The sequence below is a fragment of the Cebidichthys violaceus genome, unplaced genomic scaffold, assembly GCF_023349555.1.
Source record: "Cebidichthys violaceus isolate CVI_PGR_0920_01 unplaced genomic scaffold, fCebVio1.0.p SCAF_2, whole genome shotgun sequence".
NCBI lineage: Eukaryota > Metazoa > Chordata > Actinopteri > Perciformes > Stichaeidae > Cebidichthys > Cebidichthys violaceus.
In genome coordinates, this window is record NW_027176372.1 from 19,923,113 (window position 1) to 19,941,917 (window position 18,805).

General features: G+C 41.5%; 1 protein-coding gene across 4 annotated transcripts; it reads left to right on the plus strand.

Annotated features, from left to right (window-relative positions):
* Positions 1–89: 89 nt before the first annotated feature.
* septin6 (septin 6) lies at positions 90–15,109 on the plus strand. Of its 4 annotated transcripts, none has more exons than XM_068715116.1 (11): positions 90–167; positions 1,929–2,043; positions 3,815–4,010; positions 4,786–4,972; positions 6,412–6,573; positions 7,231–7,327; positions 8,520–8,688; positions 8,874–9,006; positions 9,133–9,323; positions 10,348–10,400; positions 11,808–12,911. In XM_068715116.1, the coding sequence occupies exons 1-10, from the start codon at positions 138–140 to the stop codon at positions 10,349–10,351; spliced, it is 1,284 nt and encodes a 427-aa protein (XP_068571217.1). In that variant the 5' UTR covers positions 90–137; the 3' UTR covers positions 10,352–10,400; positions 11,808–12,911. The 4 variants fall into 4 exon arrangements, with proteins under 4 accessions (XP_068571217.1, XP_068571216.1, XP_068571215.1 ...); XM_068715115.1 differs by lacking the exon at positions 10,348–10,400 and adding an exon at positions 10,701–10,747; XM_068715114.1 differs by lacking the exons at positions 10,348–10,400; positions 11,808–12,911 and adding an exon at positions 13,932–15,109.
* The last annotated feature ends 3,696 nt before the right edge of the window (positions 15,110–18,805 follow it).

An 18,805-nucleotide genomic window follows, 5' to 3' on the forward strand; every position in this document is an offset into this window, starting at 1 on the left:
GGTACAGTCGTAAAACAGTCTGTTGAATAGTGGTACATTCCAACTAGGCCACCTTTCGGTGTAACGTCAACAGCGCAGCTTCCTTTGCTAACTAACGTTAGAGACAGCGGCAGAGGTTTCGTCCTCCGTTAACCACCATGGCGTCAACTGAGATAGCGAGGCAAGCGGTGAGTAACCTATTTGACTATAATATGCCATTGCCACTATCAACACATAGCTCTTGAAATGTGTTTGCTATCCCATATCAGTGTCAAATATATAATTTTAGCGTTAAGTAGGAGAATACGTTTTGGAGATATTTAGGTTAGCTAGCAGCCGCTGTTCATGGTGAACCTTATATTCCAACCGAAATTCAATGGAACGTCGCCAAACAAAAACGACCATCGGTGGCGGTTGACTATAAGAAAACTGATTGTGCATTTCTAAATCGTATAGAATAGATGGTTTTAAAGTAAGGCCTGAGGTTGCTCAGTCGTAGTTTTCTGTTAAATATCTTCATTTCCGTAAGTTAACGCCTGCAGACATCCTGTGCTGATATCGATGGCTAAAACTAACGGTTTCAAACGAAATGGTGCTTTTGCGGGATTAAATATTTGAAATACTGTGTAGTATATTGTGTATTAACTCACGGGAAACGGACAACCTATAATAGAGCCGTCGGTAGGCCATTCATTCCTAACGCCCCCGTTTCTTCACAGCTACGGTGCTCATTTCCGTTATGTTGTTTCAAATAACGTTAAGTCCCGTCAACTTTCAGTCGGGCGTTGTCTGATGTACTAAACATATTTCTGGTCGGTTATGGTCGTTTCGACCCTGTAATTTGAATTGTGTAAAGTTTACCTGGCTTTTGTTTGTGTGGGGGGAAAAGGAAGCCACTACACCCAAAAAAGAGTGCTCAGAATAGCACGCTTTTGCGGCCCAATGAATGGAAACCCGCTGTGTGTGACTTGGCTGTAAGAGTGTTGAAAAGCAGGAATGGTTTCAGGAATGTTGCACTTGCAGCTGAAGAGGAAAAGGCTGTTTGTCCAGTCACATTACCCCCAGTTTTCCCAAATACTCCCTCAGCTGTTTAAACCCAATTTTAACAATCCAAATAATCCACAACTGCTTGACCAGATATTTTAAATTGACCCTCAAACGGAATGTTTTCCTCTCAAAGCCACATTGGAAAGCAAGTTATGCGACACTGTGTGATTGTTAAGCCACATAATGGCCGGTTGGCTGAGGTCTAGCTGGTTGAGAGCCATCGCTTTGCCATATAATCTAAATTCTTTGCTTTCCGGCACCTCATATTGTAGACGTGGGCTGCCGAAATGAGATTCACAGAAGATGGAGATACTCACCAGCAGCCACACGCCCCCACACACATGTAACAACAGTGTGTCATTCTGTTCCAGAGATAGACTGTGTACAAATAGCATAAAAGTAGTGTGAAAGGGAAGTGTAACCAGCCAAAAATAGGAAGTTAAAGGGTTCAAGTTAAAGTGACACCTCAGAAACACACATTGGTGTCTAACTGGACTCTTTTGTCTCTTTTTCTTTCAGTTTTTAAAGTATATATTTATTGTCAAAGCTCTTTGTTGTTTTTGAAATGATCTTGACACATTGACAGCGATACCTTTCCATATATGTACATTGTGGTTTGTAACTGTCTCGTTTGTGGAGAGACAGTTCAGACTCAGGAAACAGGAAGTGAGCAACATTGCACCTGAAGTCATTCTCAAACATTAACATGATCAAACGTGGTGGAAAGTGTGTTAATTCGAGTGTAATTTGGAAAATATGTTATTCCTCCACAGGACAACAATTATTGAAATGTATCTGATAATTGTAGAGTGTTAGAGGGAAGCCATACTTTTAACAAGGCATTTCAATGCATAAGGTGGTCAGTGATTGATATAAATCTGATGTTTAATGTTGGTTTTTAGGGTGAAGGTGCTCGTGCTGTCCCTCTGGCAGGCCATGTCGGCTTTGACAGCATGCCTGATCAGCTGGTCAACAAATCTGTCAACCACGGATTCTGCTTTAACATCCTCTGTGTTGGTGAGTATGTCGTGCGTGAACATGCTTTTACTCTCTCTCTCTCCTGAGGCTAAAAGATGACTTATTTGCCTCAATGAAAGTCAGGCTTTTCCACAAGATGCAAAGCACATTGCTCTGTGTTTGACCTGCTTAGATTCCTTTTGGCCGGTCAGCGTTGGTTACCACAATGAGTGAGAGGCTCAGATAAGTGTTCAGATAACAGATTCACAATTCTAGTAAATATTTTTTAACTTCAGTGCCAGGATTATTCGCTCGCATATACTCAACTGCCAGTTTATGAGGTGCACCCAGCTACAACTAATGGAATCTAATACAACAGTCGTGCATTAAACTCAAGCTTTAAGCTGCTTTTAAGGCGTTTATTCAACTTTATGGTCATTTTGAGGGCTATAGTTTGTGGTGCCGTTTCATTGTATTGGGTTATACTGAGAGGCGTTTCTAATATTGTTTCCACTCTGTTTGTGTTATTGAGTGCTGGCTAGAACTTAAGATGTTAACATTGCATTACTGGCTGCTGTATGCTGTCAAACATTTCTTTGCTATTTGGAATAATGTTACTTCAGGGGCACATAAAATCCCAGAGGAGCAATGGAAATTTGTAACCAATTGGTTGGCAATGTTTTCTTTTTCTGCCTTCTGTGTTATTTTTCCCCTAAACATCTCCTAATTTTAGTTTACACAGAGTGGAAGACATGAGACACACACACACACACACACACAGACACACATAGAAATGGTCATTATTTGCTACTATTCTCTAAGACCTTGTATGCAATGTATTCTGTCTTTTTGTGTTATGTTGCTGTTTAGATGTCTAGTTACGTTACGACAATGTGTATGCTTTAAAGATTTTGATGATAGGTGGACCTGGTGGTCATTTTTAGTGGGATGTTTTCGACTCGCCTCCAAGCTGAAGACTGTTTTGTGGATACAATAGAGTCTATTTATAATTGTGTAGGAGTGAAAAGTGGATATGGCCAACAATAATGAGTTTTTCATAATTTATACAAAACTAATGTCACAATTAGTTAATATTGGGGCTATAACAACCAAACCATAACTGTCTGAACAAACGTTAGTACAGTACATTCAAGAATATGAACGCAAAGATGATGCAGGAGACTAAACTCTGAATGCTGTGACTCACAAGTGCACATTAGTACAAGCATTACTTGAGGCAAAGACATGTGATCTTTGTTTTTCTATGCTTTTGGTTGTGGCCTAAAATTCCAAAAAGGGAATCAAAAATGTGGAGATGATTGGTTCCATTGGGCTAACAGACAACTGACATTTCTGCACAGGGTTTTTATTATGTCATTTTTATTATAGGTTATAGGAGGTTTGACTGCAATTCTTTCCAGTTTGTCCCTTGGTTTTTTTCAAACGCGATGCCAAATTTCCTTTAGCATGAGAGACTTCTCTATAGTGACTTAAACTGAGCTCAGAAACAGGAAAAAGGGCCCATGATGCATCTTTACTGAGGATTCTGAAGGAAGATTAGAAATGTGGAGCATAGAAATGGGCTAACATGCTTAGACTGTAGGTCAGGCTGTGAGGAATAAAAATAGAATTTCTTACAGAGGGAGCTCTTTATCTGAGTCATATGACGGCCTTGTTACAGTAAACGGATGTCAGCATTCATCAGTAAATGTTTTCAATATAAAAAGCTGCTGTTATGGCTGTAAGCATATATGGTGTATTTTGTTCAGAGCGTTAAGATCAAGGTTCGTAGGATCCCAGTAACACGATGACATTTCTCTGTGTCGTCTAGGCGAGACGGGTCTCGGGAAGTCCACCCTCATGGACACGTTGTTCAACACCAAGTTTGAGGGCGAGCCCACCCAGCACAACCAGCCAGGAGTCACGCTCAAATCCAACACCTATGAGCTCCAGGAGAGTAACGTGCGCCTCAAACTCACCGTCGTCAACACCGTCGGCTTCGGAGACCAGATCAACAAAGAAGACAGGTAACTCAATCTGGACAAATGTCACTTCTTTGAGAGAGAGAGAGAGAGAGAGAGAGAGAGAGAGAGAGAGAGAGAGAGAGAGAGGTCTGATCTCAGAAAACTGGTTTCTTTTGTTACTGACAGGCTATCGATCTATCTTCGTGACCGTAGGCAATAGCAGATATCCCCACTCGATCATGCACACTACATTCCTGACATACAACGACTCTGTGAGAGCTCTGAGCCCTTTGGGAGCTCAGGTTCCTTCGGTCCCGATCCTCAATGAAACCGTACCCGACCCGTAGGATGTGGAATCAAGTCTCCATCTCAAGGAGTCTCCGCAGCAGTTTCATCGCGTCCATTCTTACAAACTGAAATCAGATGTAGATGCTTTCTCTTTTTCTGGTGTTTGACAAGACTTAACAAGATGCGGCCATGTGACTGTCACTATTAGTTCACTGATAACAGGCTACGGCACGAGTATAAACAAAGCTTAACTCTGCTTCTGAGGTTAAGTTTCGGGCCAGATGTCATGTGAGCTCCAACTACATGAGCTCACTGTTATAGGAAGGCTTCAGTTGTTTCTAGGTTTCACAAATTGTTCAGTATCAAATTACCGTCATAGAATAAATAACATGGACATACTTCATTTTACACAAGCGTATACTGTGAACTGGAACTGGCTGAATATTCTCCAGTATATACACAAGCTGTGTGTTTCTTTGTGTTTGTCTCTGGCCATGTGTTCGCTCATGATATGCTCATGTTACTTCCCTATTTCTCCCTTTTCTGACAGCTACAAGTCTATCGTGGAGTTCATTGATGCCCAGTTTGAAGCGTATCTACAAGAGGAGTTGAAAATAAAGCGCACGCTACACAGCTACCACGACACCCGCATCCACGCATGCCTGTATTTCATCGCTCCCACGGGACACTCGCTCAAATCCCTGGACTTGGTGACCATGAAGAAACTCGATAGCAAGGTGAGCTTTGCTTCACTTCATCAAACTATAATCATCAACCAGACGCCATTTTATGTCTCTAAGTATCCTGTTGAATTAGTTTTTGTTGTTTCTTTGAAGCTTTGAGATAATTTATTCAGATACACGCTTTGTGTTTCAGTTCCAGATCCTATTGGTGTTAGGGTTTAATACTGGCTCTTTTAATATTTAAGCCACATGCAGTTTATTTGACATTTGGCAAGATTCACAAATGTTATAGCCATGCATGGTGTCTGTATTGTTTTTTTTAGCATTGAATGAGAAGGACCATTGTGCTGCAGAAGAATGATGTTAAAGAATAACTATTATAATGCTTACAAACATAGATGGAACTACTGTAGCATGTGACAGATATACTGTAGGTGAATCCTTTGGCGCTGCATTGTTGTGTGAAGCATTTGATCTATCTCCTCTAGTCATGGGTCATAAACCTTGTCTTGGCCATCTGCCTGCATGCCAATTGGCTCTGGTCTCGTTACTGCGTTGGTGTAGGTCAGCTGTGAAATGCAGTCAGCCTCGTTTTTTTTTTGTTTTTTTTTTTTGTGAGGGCCTTTCCACAGTAGCTTATTTGCATGGATCTCCTGGCTTTTGTACAAAGAGTCGGCTCAGTGTTTGCCAGAGCAGCTGTGCCCTCTGGCAAGTGCTCACAACAGCGTGATCCCGAGCAGAGCCTCCTCTGTTTACACATTCACCTCTTGCTGAAGTGTCCACGAGCAAGATGTTGATTCCCCACCAGACTCAGGAGTGAAGTAAAGTATTACTTGTCCACATGAACAGAGAGCAAATAATTTGGAAATGTGTGGGCGACAGAGCTGATAGAAAGTAGTTGTGTTGGAGGGAAGGTCTCGTTTTACATCAGATCATTGTAAGTGCATATATATATACAATGACCCTGCCTGTATTTTCTCTCCTCATCCCTACCCTTCTGGGTTTCTTTTCCGTTTGGATAACATGGACAGCACAAATGTTGTTTAAACCATTTGAGTCTGACTATTGACACCATGTATGGAGAGCTTTTAAGTGATCTGAAGCAGGAGATGGAAGCCTGCAGCTCCTTTCTGCTGAATTTACTATTTTTATCTCCGTCCTTAAGAATGTGTAATTGTTTGTGATGCACTAAGGCCTGGAGCTAGAAAGAGCTACTGTGATGTGTTGAGATGATGAAGAGAGCACAGGTTATCCTGGGGAATAAAAGAAATGAGTAGAAGCGTATAACTGTTACTAAACCTGAATGATGTGATTTGCAATGTTTTGAACCGTGTGGTACTTTTTAAAAATACATCAACTGTTTTCCAAATCTGGCCTATGCAAATAATGATGAAAAAAAGTTGCCACTGACAGACACCTAGTGTTCAGCAGCGCATCTGAAAGCGTCGTCTGCACCTTGTCATTGTGTCAATCTCCTAATTGCTCAACCGCAGGTCAACATTATCCCAATCGTTGCCAAGTCGGACGCCATCTCCAAGAGCGAGCTGGCTAAGTTCAAAATCAAAATCACCAGCGAGCTGGTCAGCAACGGAGTGCAGATCTACCAGTTCCCCACTGATGACGAGTCTGTGGCAGAGATCAACTCCACCATGAACGTAAGTCTCACAACTGGCTTTCTATCTACATCACACACTTTTACACGGAATATGTGACTTAGTTCACATTAGAAATAATGTGTAAGGTAATAGGGAGGATTGTCTGGCCACTGTTAACCTTAAGGACACACACACACACACACGTAAATTCCGTTACGCGTTAGTGGCATAAACAACATGTGATGTAGAATCAGGACAGTCATCGTCTGTGTCTGCTCAGGCTGTCAGGAAGCCGCTCCATGCAGGGAGTTCAGAGCAGCTCACTCTGCAGGAAGCCTGCAGTGTGGGAAAGGGCCTGTGTTCACTGACAGATGAGCCGGGGCTCACTTAGCTGTTTATGAGGTCACATTGTGTCAGACTGTGGCCTCTTGGCTGTTTATGTACAGTCTGACCACCACTCTACTGATAAAAAAAGTCATACATCCTCCTATCAGAGCTGTTTCTAGGTGTCTGTGAAAATTGGCTATTAATGGTCAGGTTACGAAATACATACAATGCATTTTATTCCTCTTTTCTAAGCCATGTTAGGAATGTATCCTGAGTATGTATGGATGAGATAGTTGCAGTAATATTCTCAGATTTTTGAGTGATGAAATGTTAGCAGAGCTGCAAAGAAGAATGTTTCACACCAACGTTGATTTTCCCTCTGTTCCACAGAGCCATTTGCCATTTGCCGTGGTGGGGAGCACGGAGGAGGTGAAGATTGGGAACAAGATGGTGAAGGCCCGGCAGTACCCCTGGGGGACGGTGCAGGGTAAGCATAGGTCACATCCTGCACAGGAAATGAGAGCGCGCTCCCTCTTCTGCTGCTACTCCCCGTCCTCGTATTCCTCTTTGGCTCCAACAGCTGCTGCAAACTAGTCGATGAGCTGTTATATAACCTCATTTAGCTGCAGCACCCTCTCTACCATTACACTGTATGTCAGCTCGCCATCAGCTCTTAGTTCCTACAGATCGAGTAATGTAATGTCTCTGATGATGTGTCACTCGCTTTATTATTATTATTGACTTACTTGATCAATACGTAACGGAGTGGGTAATGTATTATAGATAGAAATCTAGTAGATCAATTCATTTCTTGGTCTATAAACACAAAGTAGAGAAAAACGTTCATCAAGATGACATTTTTAAATGTCTTGTTTTGTCCGGCCAACACTACAAAACCCAAAGATATTCATTATAATGATATGAAACAGAAAAAAAGGCTTAAAATCCTCACATGAGAGAAGCTAGAACCTCAGACTTGATAAATAACTAGAATGTGATGTGATTCTAAACATAGCTGCTGTTTAACTTTCCGTCGATTGACTAATCGATTAGCTGTTGCAGCTCTACTATAAAGCTAAAATGTGTTGTTGACTATGAGGCTAATTTACTTTAACATTCATTTTAGGGTGTTTACATTCACTTCCAATGAGCTGTATGTATATATATATATATATATATATATATATATATATATATATATATATATATAAAGCTGAGAGTCAGCACTTTAACCTCGCAGTCATTGTTTCAATTGAAATACAACGTGCTGGATTGCATTAACAACAATGAAAAACATTGCTCTCCTAATAATTACCAACTGTTAAATATTTCTGTCCTTTATCTGACCGTGGTTCTGTTCACAGACTGACATCATGTGAGTACACATGCTCACACAGTCACACGGTCTGTGGGAGTGATGCACTCAGTCTGGTAACAAAATCAATAAACAAGCCACAGGACATGAACACTAGTCTGTTCTGACTGGGTCTGTGAAATACTCTCTCATGTTTTAATACATTAGATTTTTTTGCTGTAAATGAATGTAAACGATATATATATATATATATATATATATATATATATATATATATATATATATATATAGTGCCATCTGATCCTAGCCATCTGATGTGTTGAGTGAAGCACTCACGTGTCACTACGATGTGTCTCTCTCACAGTGGAAAACGAGAATCACTGTGACTTCGTCAAGCTGCGAGAAATGCTGATTAGAGTGAACATGGAGGACCTGCGAGAGCAGACTCACACACGTCACTATGAGCTCTACCGCCGCTGCAAACTGGAGGAGATGGGCTTCAAAGACACAGACCCCGACAGCAAGCCCTTCAGGTAGTAGACTGCTCCCATACATCTTCGTGTTCTCCATCTCTACTCTGCTCTCTATTTTACTATGCATTTTTCTGCATCCATTTATCATTGAACCCTTACATTCTTTGTGTCTTCATCCGGTGTGTTGTTTAGGTAAATGCTGCTGTCACTCAATTTTATTCCCTTTCTCCTTTTTCCCGTGTCAGTCTTCAGGAGACGTACGAAGCTAAGAGGAACGAGTTCATGGGCGAGCTGCAGAAGAAAGAAGAAGAAATGAGGCAAATGTTTGTCCAAAGAGTCAAAGAGAAGGAGGGCGAGCTCAAAGAGGCAGAGAAGGAGGTATCGTCATTAAACTCTGCTCCCACACCACCCTGAAATATCACGTGCATCACTTGTTTAAGGAAGGTTCTGCTCTCGTTTTGAATAATCCAAAGTATTGTGGGGTTTTTTGTCACCAACACGTAGCTGCATGAGAAGTTTGACCGTCTGAAGAAGCTCCACCAGGACGAGAAAAAGAAGCTGGAGGACAAGAAGAAGTCCTTGGACGACGAGCTCAACATGTTCAAACAGAAAAAGACTGCCGCAGAGCTCTTGCAGAACCAAGCCCAGCAGGCAGGGGGCTCCACCACACTCAAGAGGGACAAAGAGAGGAAAAAGTAAGTATTGTTCTCTTCCTCCTGTGCCTTCCTTACATCTATCCTTAATCTGCCACCTCCAGTTGTACAAGGATTGGAAAAAGGCTGGATCCTGTGAACATGAGAGGAACAAGGCCACATGTTATTACATTGACGTTTCAGGATGTTGATCATTTGCCAAATGAGTACATGAATATCATTGCCAATATTTGAGAAGTCGTTTGTGGTTAATTCCTTGGGGTTCTTATGTTGTGCAATAGACTAAAATATGTAGCTGTATCCTACTTCTTCAGCATTCATTCCACTTTGTGCACATGTGCTGCAGGCAGAACTTCATTTTGGTCTGTCCCACTAATGTCATCAAACGCTTAGCGGTTTCTCTGTCACCACTCGCTTATAATCCCGCCAGATATTTTATAATTTAATGCGTTGTAGTTCAAGGCTCTGGCTAAGCCAAAGACTTCTCACTCTGATCTTCTGAAAGAGGCTGATGCGCCAGTTTACCCTCCATATAATAACGCTTAGAGCGCTCACCAGAATTCCTAATTCATCATTAGAGGAGCAGAGCGGGGGAGCGACTGGTGACAATGCCTCGTTGTCCTCATCGAAATAGTTGAAAAGTTGCCAACTGTCAGAAATCCTCATCATGAAATTTAATACTCTGAACAGATTTGTGTAAATAACTTAATTGCAGCTCTGTTAACAATTACTGGACAGCTCCATTAACTTGAAAGGCAGTTGATAAACAAAGAACATTTTTTTCACAGTTCATAATCGTTTCAGTGGAAACGATCTGACACTGTTCCTCACAGTGGTTTTAATCAATCTACAGTATGAACTCGGTTTTCCATATTTGTTTTTCCTGGTATATCTGACATTAATTCTGTTGTTCTTTCACTAATCATGAGCGTATGAGACTGTTTTCCACAGCACGTTTCATGCTTACAGGCAGTGTTTGAAGCCAGATGTGTGCGAGTATAACTTTAGTGCTGTTGACGTTGTAGTCCCTTCCTGTTGGTAATCCACTCCTGGTTTTGTGTTGAAGCTGATGTGACGGCGTGCCTGTTAGAAATGGAGGAAGACACTTGCACTGAGAAGGTTCTTGTTGCTTTATTTTCTTCCCTGTTAATTTGTTTTCTTCACAGCCACTTCTTCTCTTTATGAGCTCGGCCTCGAAAGTTTCTCTTCCAAAAAGGGGGCCTCTGTGCAACTTTAGCTTTGTCTGTGGTTCCCTGATTAGAGGTCTTGCACTTCAAGTGTTAACACGGATAATATTTATGTTTATCTTTCAGTGTTTTCTTCAGTTTCCAGACGACACAATTATTAATTACTGCTCGTTGTGTAAATGTGTCCTGTGAGTGCATGTGTCACCTATGTTGCATCCGTAATGTTTTCCAGTTAACTCCTCCCACACTTGCTGCATGCTGCATGGGGCATCTTTTCTGGTAAGACACCACCGACGATCTCAAAATATAACTATGAAAAATAAGCCCGGTATCGACTTTTAACTTATGACCAGTACATGAGTAAAGAATTACTCTAAAATACAAGTTAGGAATAAACATCACCTAAATGACAGTTTGCGGATAAATATAGAACAGGATGTGCACACAATCTCCACATTAGAATTCAACCACAATCAAATGAACCTTTGAAAGCTATTAAATATGTTAACTAACACGCATTTAATTGGCACTTTTAATATGTAATTCAGTTCGATAAATGGGCCCAGTAATTCTAATATACGAGTGCAGGCTGACAGTATATCACTGTTAACATCTGTGTCCATCATATCCTTGAGCTGGCAGTGTTTACCGTCCTTGTGCCAGCTTCTAAATCAACCAGTTTATTAGCTCCCCACACACCCATTTGATAAACTGCCCCATCTGCCTTCCTAAATCCACAACAGTTTTTTTTGTGGCTCTACAAAGTCCTTCCCCACCCAGCCGTGCGATCGCACAAAGAACCATTCAAGGCTGAACTGAGACTAACTGGCCACACCAGAGCAGCAAATGGCCCCGGGGCCCATCTCTGTTCGTAGCGATGACATGTTTTGTTGATCTCACAGCCATATGACGGCCTCCACTCCCTCTTGAGTGGATAAAAAAAGCCAAATCCACAGAGAGATGTTGTTGAGTCTCAACCGCTGGGGAGGGTAGAAGTGAACAAAGACATCTGTCTCGCAATCTGTAAACTCCTCAAGCAGCTCAGGACTGTTAAAATAGACAAAGACAAGCTGCTGTTTGATGATGAACACAATCAAACCATTGTTTATTAAAGCTCAGGAGCGGAACAAGACCTATAAATATAAAATACATTTATTTAGCTGACTCCAAGAAATAGACGACCACTTGCACCCTAACCTCTGTGCACTCAAACCCTTTGAGCACGATCTCCTCTAAATACCACCTGGTCACTAATGTTGATGTGATGTCAAACAGTGTGTGTCGTGATGATGTTTTAACTCAAAAGAAAGCAATAACAGCCCTTCTCTCTCATTTCCAGCTTAGGATTCCTGTAGAAAAAGTGCTCCCTTGTGGCCATCCTGCTGTGAATGAGTTTCCACCCCATCATCTTTTTTACAGTCCCCCCACCCCACCCTCACCCAACCCCCATAATCCAACCCTCCACATGCCCCCTGCTCTCTGGAAGACGCTGGGCATTGCTATCAGTCTGACCGTTTTCGCTGAATGACGCTTGTATGTTATATGGTTTGTACAAGCAATTGTTTGGCTTGACTTTTTTTATACAAATTTACAGAGTAATGCATTCCATGTTTGTTTTATATTAAGTGATTAATTGCATGATGGAGTGGGCTTTTTGAATATTAACATACATGGCTACTGTAGTGATGGGCAGACATGCGTTGAGGGTAAAGTGAAACACGCATCAGACGGTAGGACCTCAGTGTGGGCAAAGATCTGCAGAAGATTACAGTAAAGAAAGAATTAGGTCAATTGATGCGAGGATGGATTAAGTTAGTATTGAGCCATCTTCAGATTAAAGCACAGCAATCACAACAGTGATTCTCTCTTTTACAAACACCAAGTAACAGCAATTTCTCAATGGAATTTATTAATCCACCTTGGTAATGGCAGACACCGCCACTAACAATGTAGACTATTATCACTAGAAATGTAGAAATAATATCAAAATTTGATTTGATGAAAATCTAATAACTAATTATTACCTCAACCTTATAGACTTTAGACCTACAATAAGAATTGAATTTGAGACTTGTTGTTTTGGTCTTTATGTCCTTTGCTGACGCTGCTTCACTTTATCCAGATGCATGAGTAGTTGTGAGCCTAATCTCTTTGCCACTTCTCCCATACCTCATTCATTGTCATGTGTTATGTGCATACTTGTATTAGCTTTCACATTTGCACTTTTTTTTTTAATACACAAATGTGATGTTTTTTTAAGTATATATTAATGTTATCCGTGCAATTGTAACTTTCTTTTTTATTTTACTTATTATGAAGGCACATTTAAAAGTAATTCATTATACTGTCCATTGTCCTGCAGGGACCAGTGTTTGTATCAGTGTCACACATAAAAGACTTATTATCTCTAAAGAAAATAAATAAAGGGCAATTTTTCACCAAATATTACAATTGTGGCCATAATCATTGTGTATGAAAAATATTGCCTTAAATTAGGAGATTAGAGGAAAGTTTAATAAATCCAAATGGGGAAAGTGGGTACGCTTGATTTGCAGGATGAAGCGTTTCGGTTGATTTGTTATTAATTGGAAAACCGTGAATGAATGTTGATGCCAATAAGCATTACTGTGATGATCACTTACTGTCTTTTCACCATTTCAAAGTTCAAGGTTGCTTGTATTATAAAATGTTCTTGGATTCAAGACATTGCTGCATAAAAACACCTTTCCACATGCTACCAGGGTACAAATACATCAAGACAAAGAGCCTTTCTCTCCTCTCTAATCCTCCGCTCACTGGTCTGTGTGGTTTCACTTTCCTTTGCAGTAATCCCTGGCTCTGCACTGAGTAGGCCCTCAGCCCTCAAGCTTTGCTAGGGGACCGGCCTTTGTGGGTACTGAGTACCTCAAATGTGACCAGAGGCTTTGTGGACCCCATCCTTCAGGGTTTCTTAATCATGACCTGCTCTGCTATCATTTTGATGAATGTGTATCTGTGTTCCTCTGCAGCTCTAACCTCAGCAATCTGATTCTTGCTGCTTCTCCTTTTTGGCCTCTGCTTATGTTTATATGTGCACTGTTTGTTTTTGGGCTGTTACTAACACCTTTTCCACTTGAGGGGAATTATATGCGCACTTGTTCATTTATTGTTGTATTTGGATAATTATTAACTCTTTTTTTTTTCTTTTGTAAACTGGACCACAGGCAAGATGTGGTCATTTCACAGTTTAACAATCATGCAGCATCATCAGTCTCATAATTTTATGCTTTATTGTGTTGCTTGAACAACTATGATCCCAGGGATTTTTACTACCTAACTTTGTATTTACGATAATCAAACCTAGAAATGTTTTCTACCTGAATTCAGATGCACTTCTATATCTCAAGCTTGTGTTTTTTTTTGTAAGAGTTTCTGCTTTTGCCACTTCTCTAACTGCCGGCTTTCTCTTTCTTTGTCTCTTTAGCTTCTTTTAATCTGTCTTGACCACCTGAAGAGAGGATTGCAGCTTCAGCAAGAACTAAGCATCCTTTACCTTCTCCCCGTTTTTTCTCGCTGTATCAACCCTTTTCTATTCTCCCCATCGCATCTCCTTTTTTTTTAATTTTTATTATGGCCTTATGTGGACTCACATGGTATTTCTGACCACCGAGTGAAGCTCTAAACCCATGCAGGTTGGGAACCGGGCACAGTTTAAATCTGCTAATATGTCTTAATGTATATAAAGAGAAGCTTGTAGTTAATAGAAGTCATCCGTTAGGGTTCACACATTTACAGGACTCATGTGAAATTACAAGGTCCTGGACTATGCACTCATCTTTTCAATAGGATTCTTAATACATGCTACTGAAACATTGAGGCTTGCTGATTAAAGACAAACTCATCAAGTCAAGAAGCACTTAATGCACTATGTACAACGTGTTATGAATGAGTAATGTTGTTTTCTCCAATCTAGTCCCGTTTTAAATGAAAACCACCTGCCTTCAGGTATTCTGAACACTAAAATTAAATGAATGCAAAAGCCAAAGCAATATTCCTTTTCACCACTTCATTTGATGTTGCCCATGTTTACAAGTCACTGTTGAATACCATGGAGGTCACATGTAATGGCCTTTTTATTACACGTTGTGCTTTAATATTCACCGGCCTATTCTATATTTTTTGCATGCATCTTTTTATTTGATTACCTCTTTGATATTTGACCTGCTTGTTTTTTATCCCCTAATAATTCAGTTTTGCAATCTATTTCAACTTCATTGCTGTTTTCTTCAAATGGTGCATATTATTAGTGTATATTTGCTCTGTCCTATCATTTCAGCTCCCTTTTTTGCCAAATATTAGTGTAAGATGGAGTTGACCTCAATCCCAGATAGGAGTATTAAAAAGATACTCATGCATTTGTATAATTTATAAGGATATATTTTGTGTATTGAAGTGGAGACTTGTGGTTTATTACCTATGACCTTTGGACGTGAATCTGAGTGTAAAGTAACATTTGGTGTCATAAAATGCCATACATTTTTCTAGTATCAGTCATCACCTCTTGTAGTCAAAGACTTTCCCACACTACAAATAATTAAATATCTTACTTTAGTTTGATTCCATTGATGTACATTTTCAATAAAAAAAAATATGATCCAAACATATTAAGCTTTTGCCTTTCATTTACATTGTTGGACACTTTAGCGGTTACCCCAGATCATGTTTATTAATTCTTTTAATTAGCAGCAGTATTGTAGTTGTTGTGGGCTTTGAAAGTCTGCTAATATGACCTGTAATCAGTACTTACTATATGAGTATTACAAACCGTGAGACCCCTCGATATTCAGCTGTTAAAATAGTGAAGAATTGCATTTTTTATGTATTTTAACTTAATTTAAACAGTCCCCTGAGATGCATTGTTTATTTTACAAGAGAAAGCTGGCCGAGAGTAGTTCACACATAAACACACGTTATTGATGTAAAGCATTCACATATATAGCACAATTAAATAAACCTGAGGGGCATAAAAGAGAAAAACATCATTATATAAAAAAAGTTACATTCCACATGAAACATTTTCGAAAGTGGCATCTAAGGCATTATTTCCATGTGAAATATATTTTATAAATGATTTAAAGCCTTATGTGCGAAGTACAAATGTAGTGCAAAAAAAAGACACCTAATATAATATTATTGGGCTAATTATTAGGCTATATATGATGGCTGTAAAATACATGTCACAGTTTCAGAAAGCGTATGGTGAAATGCAATAAGTCCTCAAGTGCAGTACTTCAGTTCTTTTTTCCCCCCCGTTTTTTGGGCCTGCTTGTGGCAGAGGTGGTGGGTGACCAGGGGAGGCTGCGGAGGTCCTGCACATGGGAAATGTGCCCTTTTTTCGGGTAAATGACTTTTTCTTGTGTCCTGTCCATGGTGCTGAAGTGACTTTTTTGAGCGTCTGAGCCGTTTTCAAGTGCCTTTCCCCGGGCCTCTGTGGGTCCAATCCCAAAAGTGGCTACATGGGAAAAGAGGACTTCCAGGACGACATGTAGAGCTGATTCTGGGGTCTGCAAGTGATCTGGTCAGCCAGCAATCTATCTGTAAATGCGGAGTTGATGGAGGCCGCTTTGGAGGCCCTATTTTGGGCCAGGCACAGAGCCTGGTCCCCATACCCCTCTGGTACTCACTCAGGTTACCAGGATCACGAGAAAATAAAATTCATCCAGGCACTATTTGTGGTGAAGTGTATTCGATTTTAGGCTCTCTCAGGCGGAAAGGTCGGTAGCAGTGACCCGCCTGGAGCTCAGTGGTGGTCCAGTAGAGCCATCCTGTGGATAAACTTGGAGTTGCAGTTTGGAATTACACTTAAAAAAAAATCGACCGCCTCGACTCATCCACACGCGGAAAAATGGCACATTTCCCGGGTGCAGGACCTCCGCAGCGTCCCCCTGGTCACCCACCACCACCTCTGCTTAAAGCAGCCCGAAATAGTGGGAGAAAGTGTGTAAAAAGCACTCCCACAGCACCGCCCTCATCCACTCATCCACACCCGGAAAAAGGGCACATTTCCCGGGTGCAGGACCTCCGCAACGTCCCCCTGGTCACCCACCACCACCTCTGCTTAAAGCAGCCCGAAATAGTGGGAGAAAGTGTGTAAAAAGCACTCCCACAGCACCGCCCTCATCCACTCATCCACACCCGGAAAAAGGGCACATTTCCTGGGTGCAGGACCTCCGCAGCGTCCCCCTGGTCACCCACCACCACCTCTGCCTCAAGCAGGCTCCAAAAACGGGGAAAAAGGAATAAAATAGGCCTCCAAAAACACCCCCCACTCTCCACTCATCCACACACGGAAATCAGGCACCTTTCCCGGCCACAGGACCTCCGCAAAATACACCGCCCCCCCACCCTCCGCTCATCACACCGAGGAATCAGGCACATTTCCCGTCCAAAGCACCTCCGCAGCATCCACATGTGGTGGGTGACCAGGGGGACGCTGCGGAGGTCCTGCACCCAGGAAATGTGCCCTTTTCCCGTGTGTGGATGAGGGCGGTGCTGTGGGAGTGCTTTTTACACACTTTCTCCCACTATTTCGGGCTGCTTTAAGCAGAGGTGGTGGTGGGTGACCAGGGGGACGCTGCGGAGGTCCTGCACCCGGGAAATGTGCCCTTTTTCCGGGTGTGGATGAGGGCGGTGCTGTGGGAGTGCTTTTTACACACTTTCTCCCACTATTTCGGGCTGCTTTAAGCAGAGGTGGTGGTGGGTGACCAGGGGACGCTGCGGAGGTCCTGCATGTCGGGGGAAAATTGGTTTCATGTAACTTCTAATGATTATTTCTTACTTAGATTCGTTGATCATGTGTTTTCTGTCTAGTTTGAACTTTGGCCTTTGGATAAACAGGCTCATGGGAACAAAGGGGGGCAACTTCCATTTGATAGGGCCTTATAGAGAACAGATGGTTACCTGATTTATATAAACATCCATAGGCCACATGGAACTGGACAGCTGGACTTTGATTGATACGTAGTTTCTGCTGAGGAGGATGATACTCCGCTCAGACAAGCATTTAAGAAGGGCCTTCTTTACGGAGAAGGCAGAGTCTTCCATTGTTCTACCATGGGTGAAGGAACGCTCTCTGCTATACAGCTGTATCGTAATCTATGACTCTGTTAGATTAATCTGTTAATTAATCTGTTCACTATTCTTTTATAATTTTTCTATATTTTATCCTGTAATAAATCCTTAAAAGACAGAAGGCTTGAGATACTTTTTAGATCTCTCACAAGGAAATACTTTAATTTCCACTACACTGCACCCGGGAAATGTGCCTGATTTCCGGGTGTGGATGAGTGGAGAGTGGGGGGGGGTTTTGGAGTCCTATTTTATTCTTTTTTCCCCCCGTCTTTTGGGCCTGCTTGTGGCAGAGGTGGTGGGTGACCAGGGGACGCTGCGGAGGTCCTGCACCTGGGAAATGTGCCCTTTTTCCGGGTAAATTACTTTTTCTTGTGTCCTGTCCATGGTGCTGAAGTGACTTTTTCGAGCGTCTGAGCCGTTTTCAAGTGCCTTTCCCTGGGCCTCTGTGGGTCCAATCCCAAAAGTGGCTTCATGGGAAAAGAAGGCTTCCAGGCTGACATGTAGAGCTGATTCTGGGGTCTGCAAGTGATCTGGTTCATTTTAAAGTACACATACTTTAGGAATTGCAATACATCTTCTACTTTATTATATTTCAGAGGGAAATGTTGCACGTTTTACTCTTTACTTTTATTTGAAAGCTATAGTTACTTTAAAAATGAGAGGTCAAGCACTGTAGGTGACTATCAGCAACTTCAACTTAGTCACCGAGAGGCTAAGCAGGGGAGACCAAACCTGCGGACGCGCAGCTTGTAAATGATTCACGCCGATCCAGTGGCTGAGTGTTGTGAGTTTATTGGGGGACAACAAACAACTTGATTCTGGATAGCATACATTCATAAGTCCAACAATGACAATAGTACTGTTTGTAGCATGTAAAAATAGCGTGTATAAAGCAGTCAACAAAAAATAAGGCTCCCTCTCTCACCCCCTCTCCTTCCATTCCTTTCACCAGACCTATCACTGAACAGCTGATAACCCCATTGTGGCTATCCCCAACACCACGTGACTCAATAAACGAAAGTGATGAAAAAGGGTGTACAAAAATGGCACAGGCCATACCTGGCTCCTACAAGCACATATAGTATAAGGTCCCTGCTCATTATGACTATACTCATGTGTGTGTGTGCAATATGTTTACTCAAATATTGTGAATACAGTACTTTTACTTGTACCACATCATTTTATACTGTGGTAGCACTACCTTTATTTGCAGAACATTACAAGCAG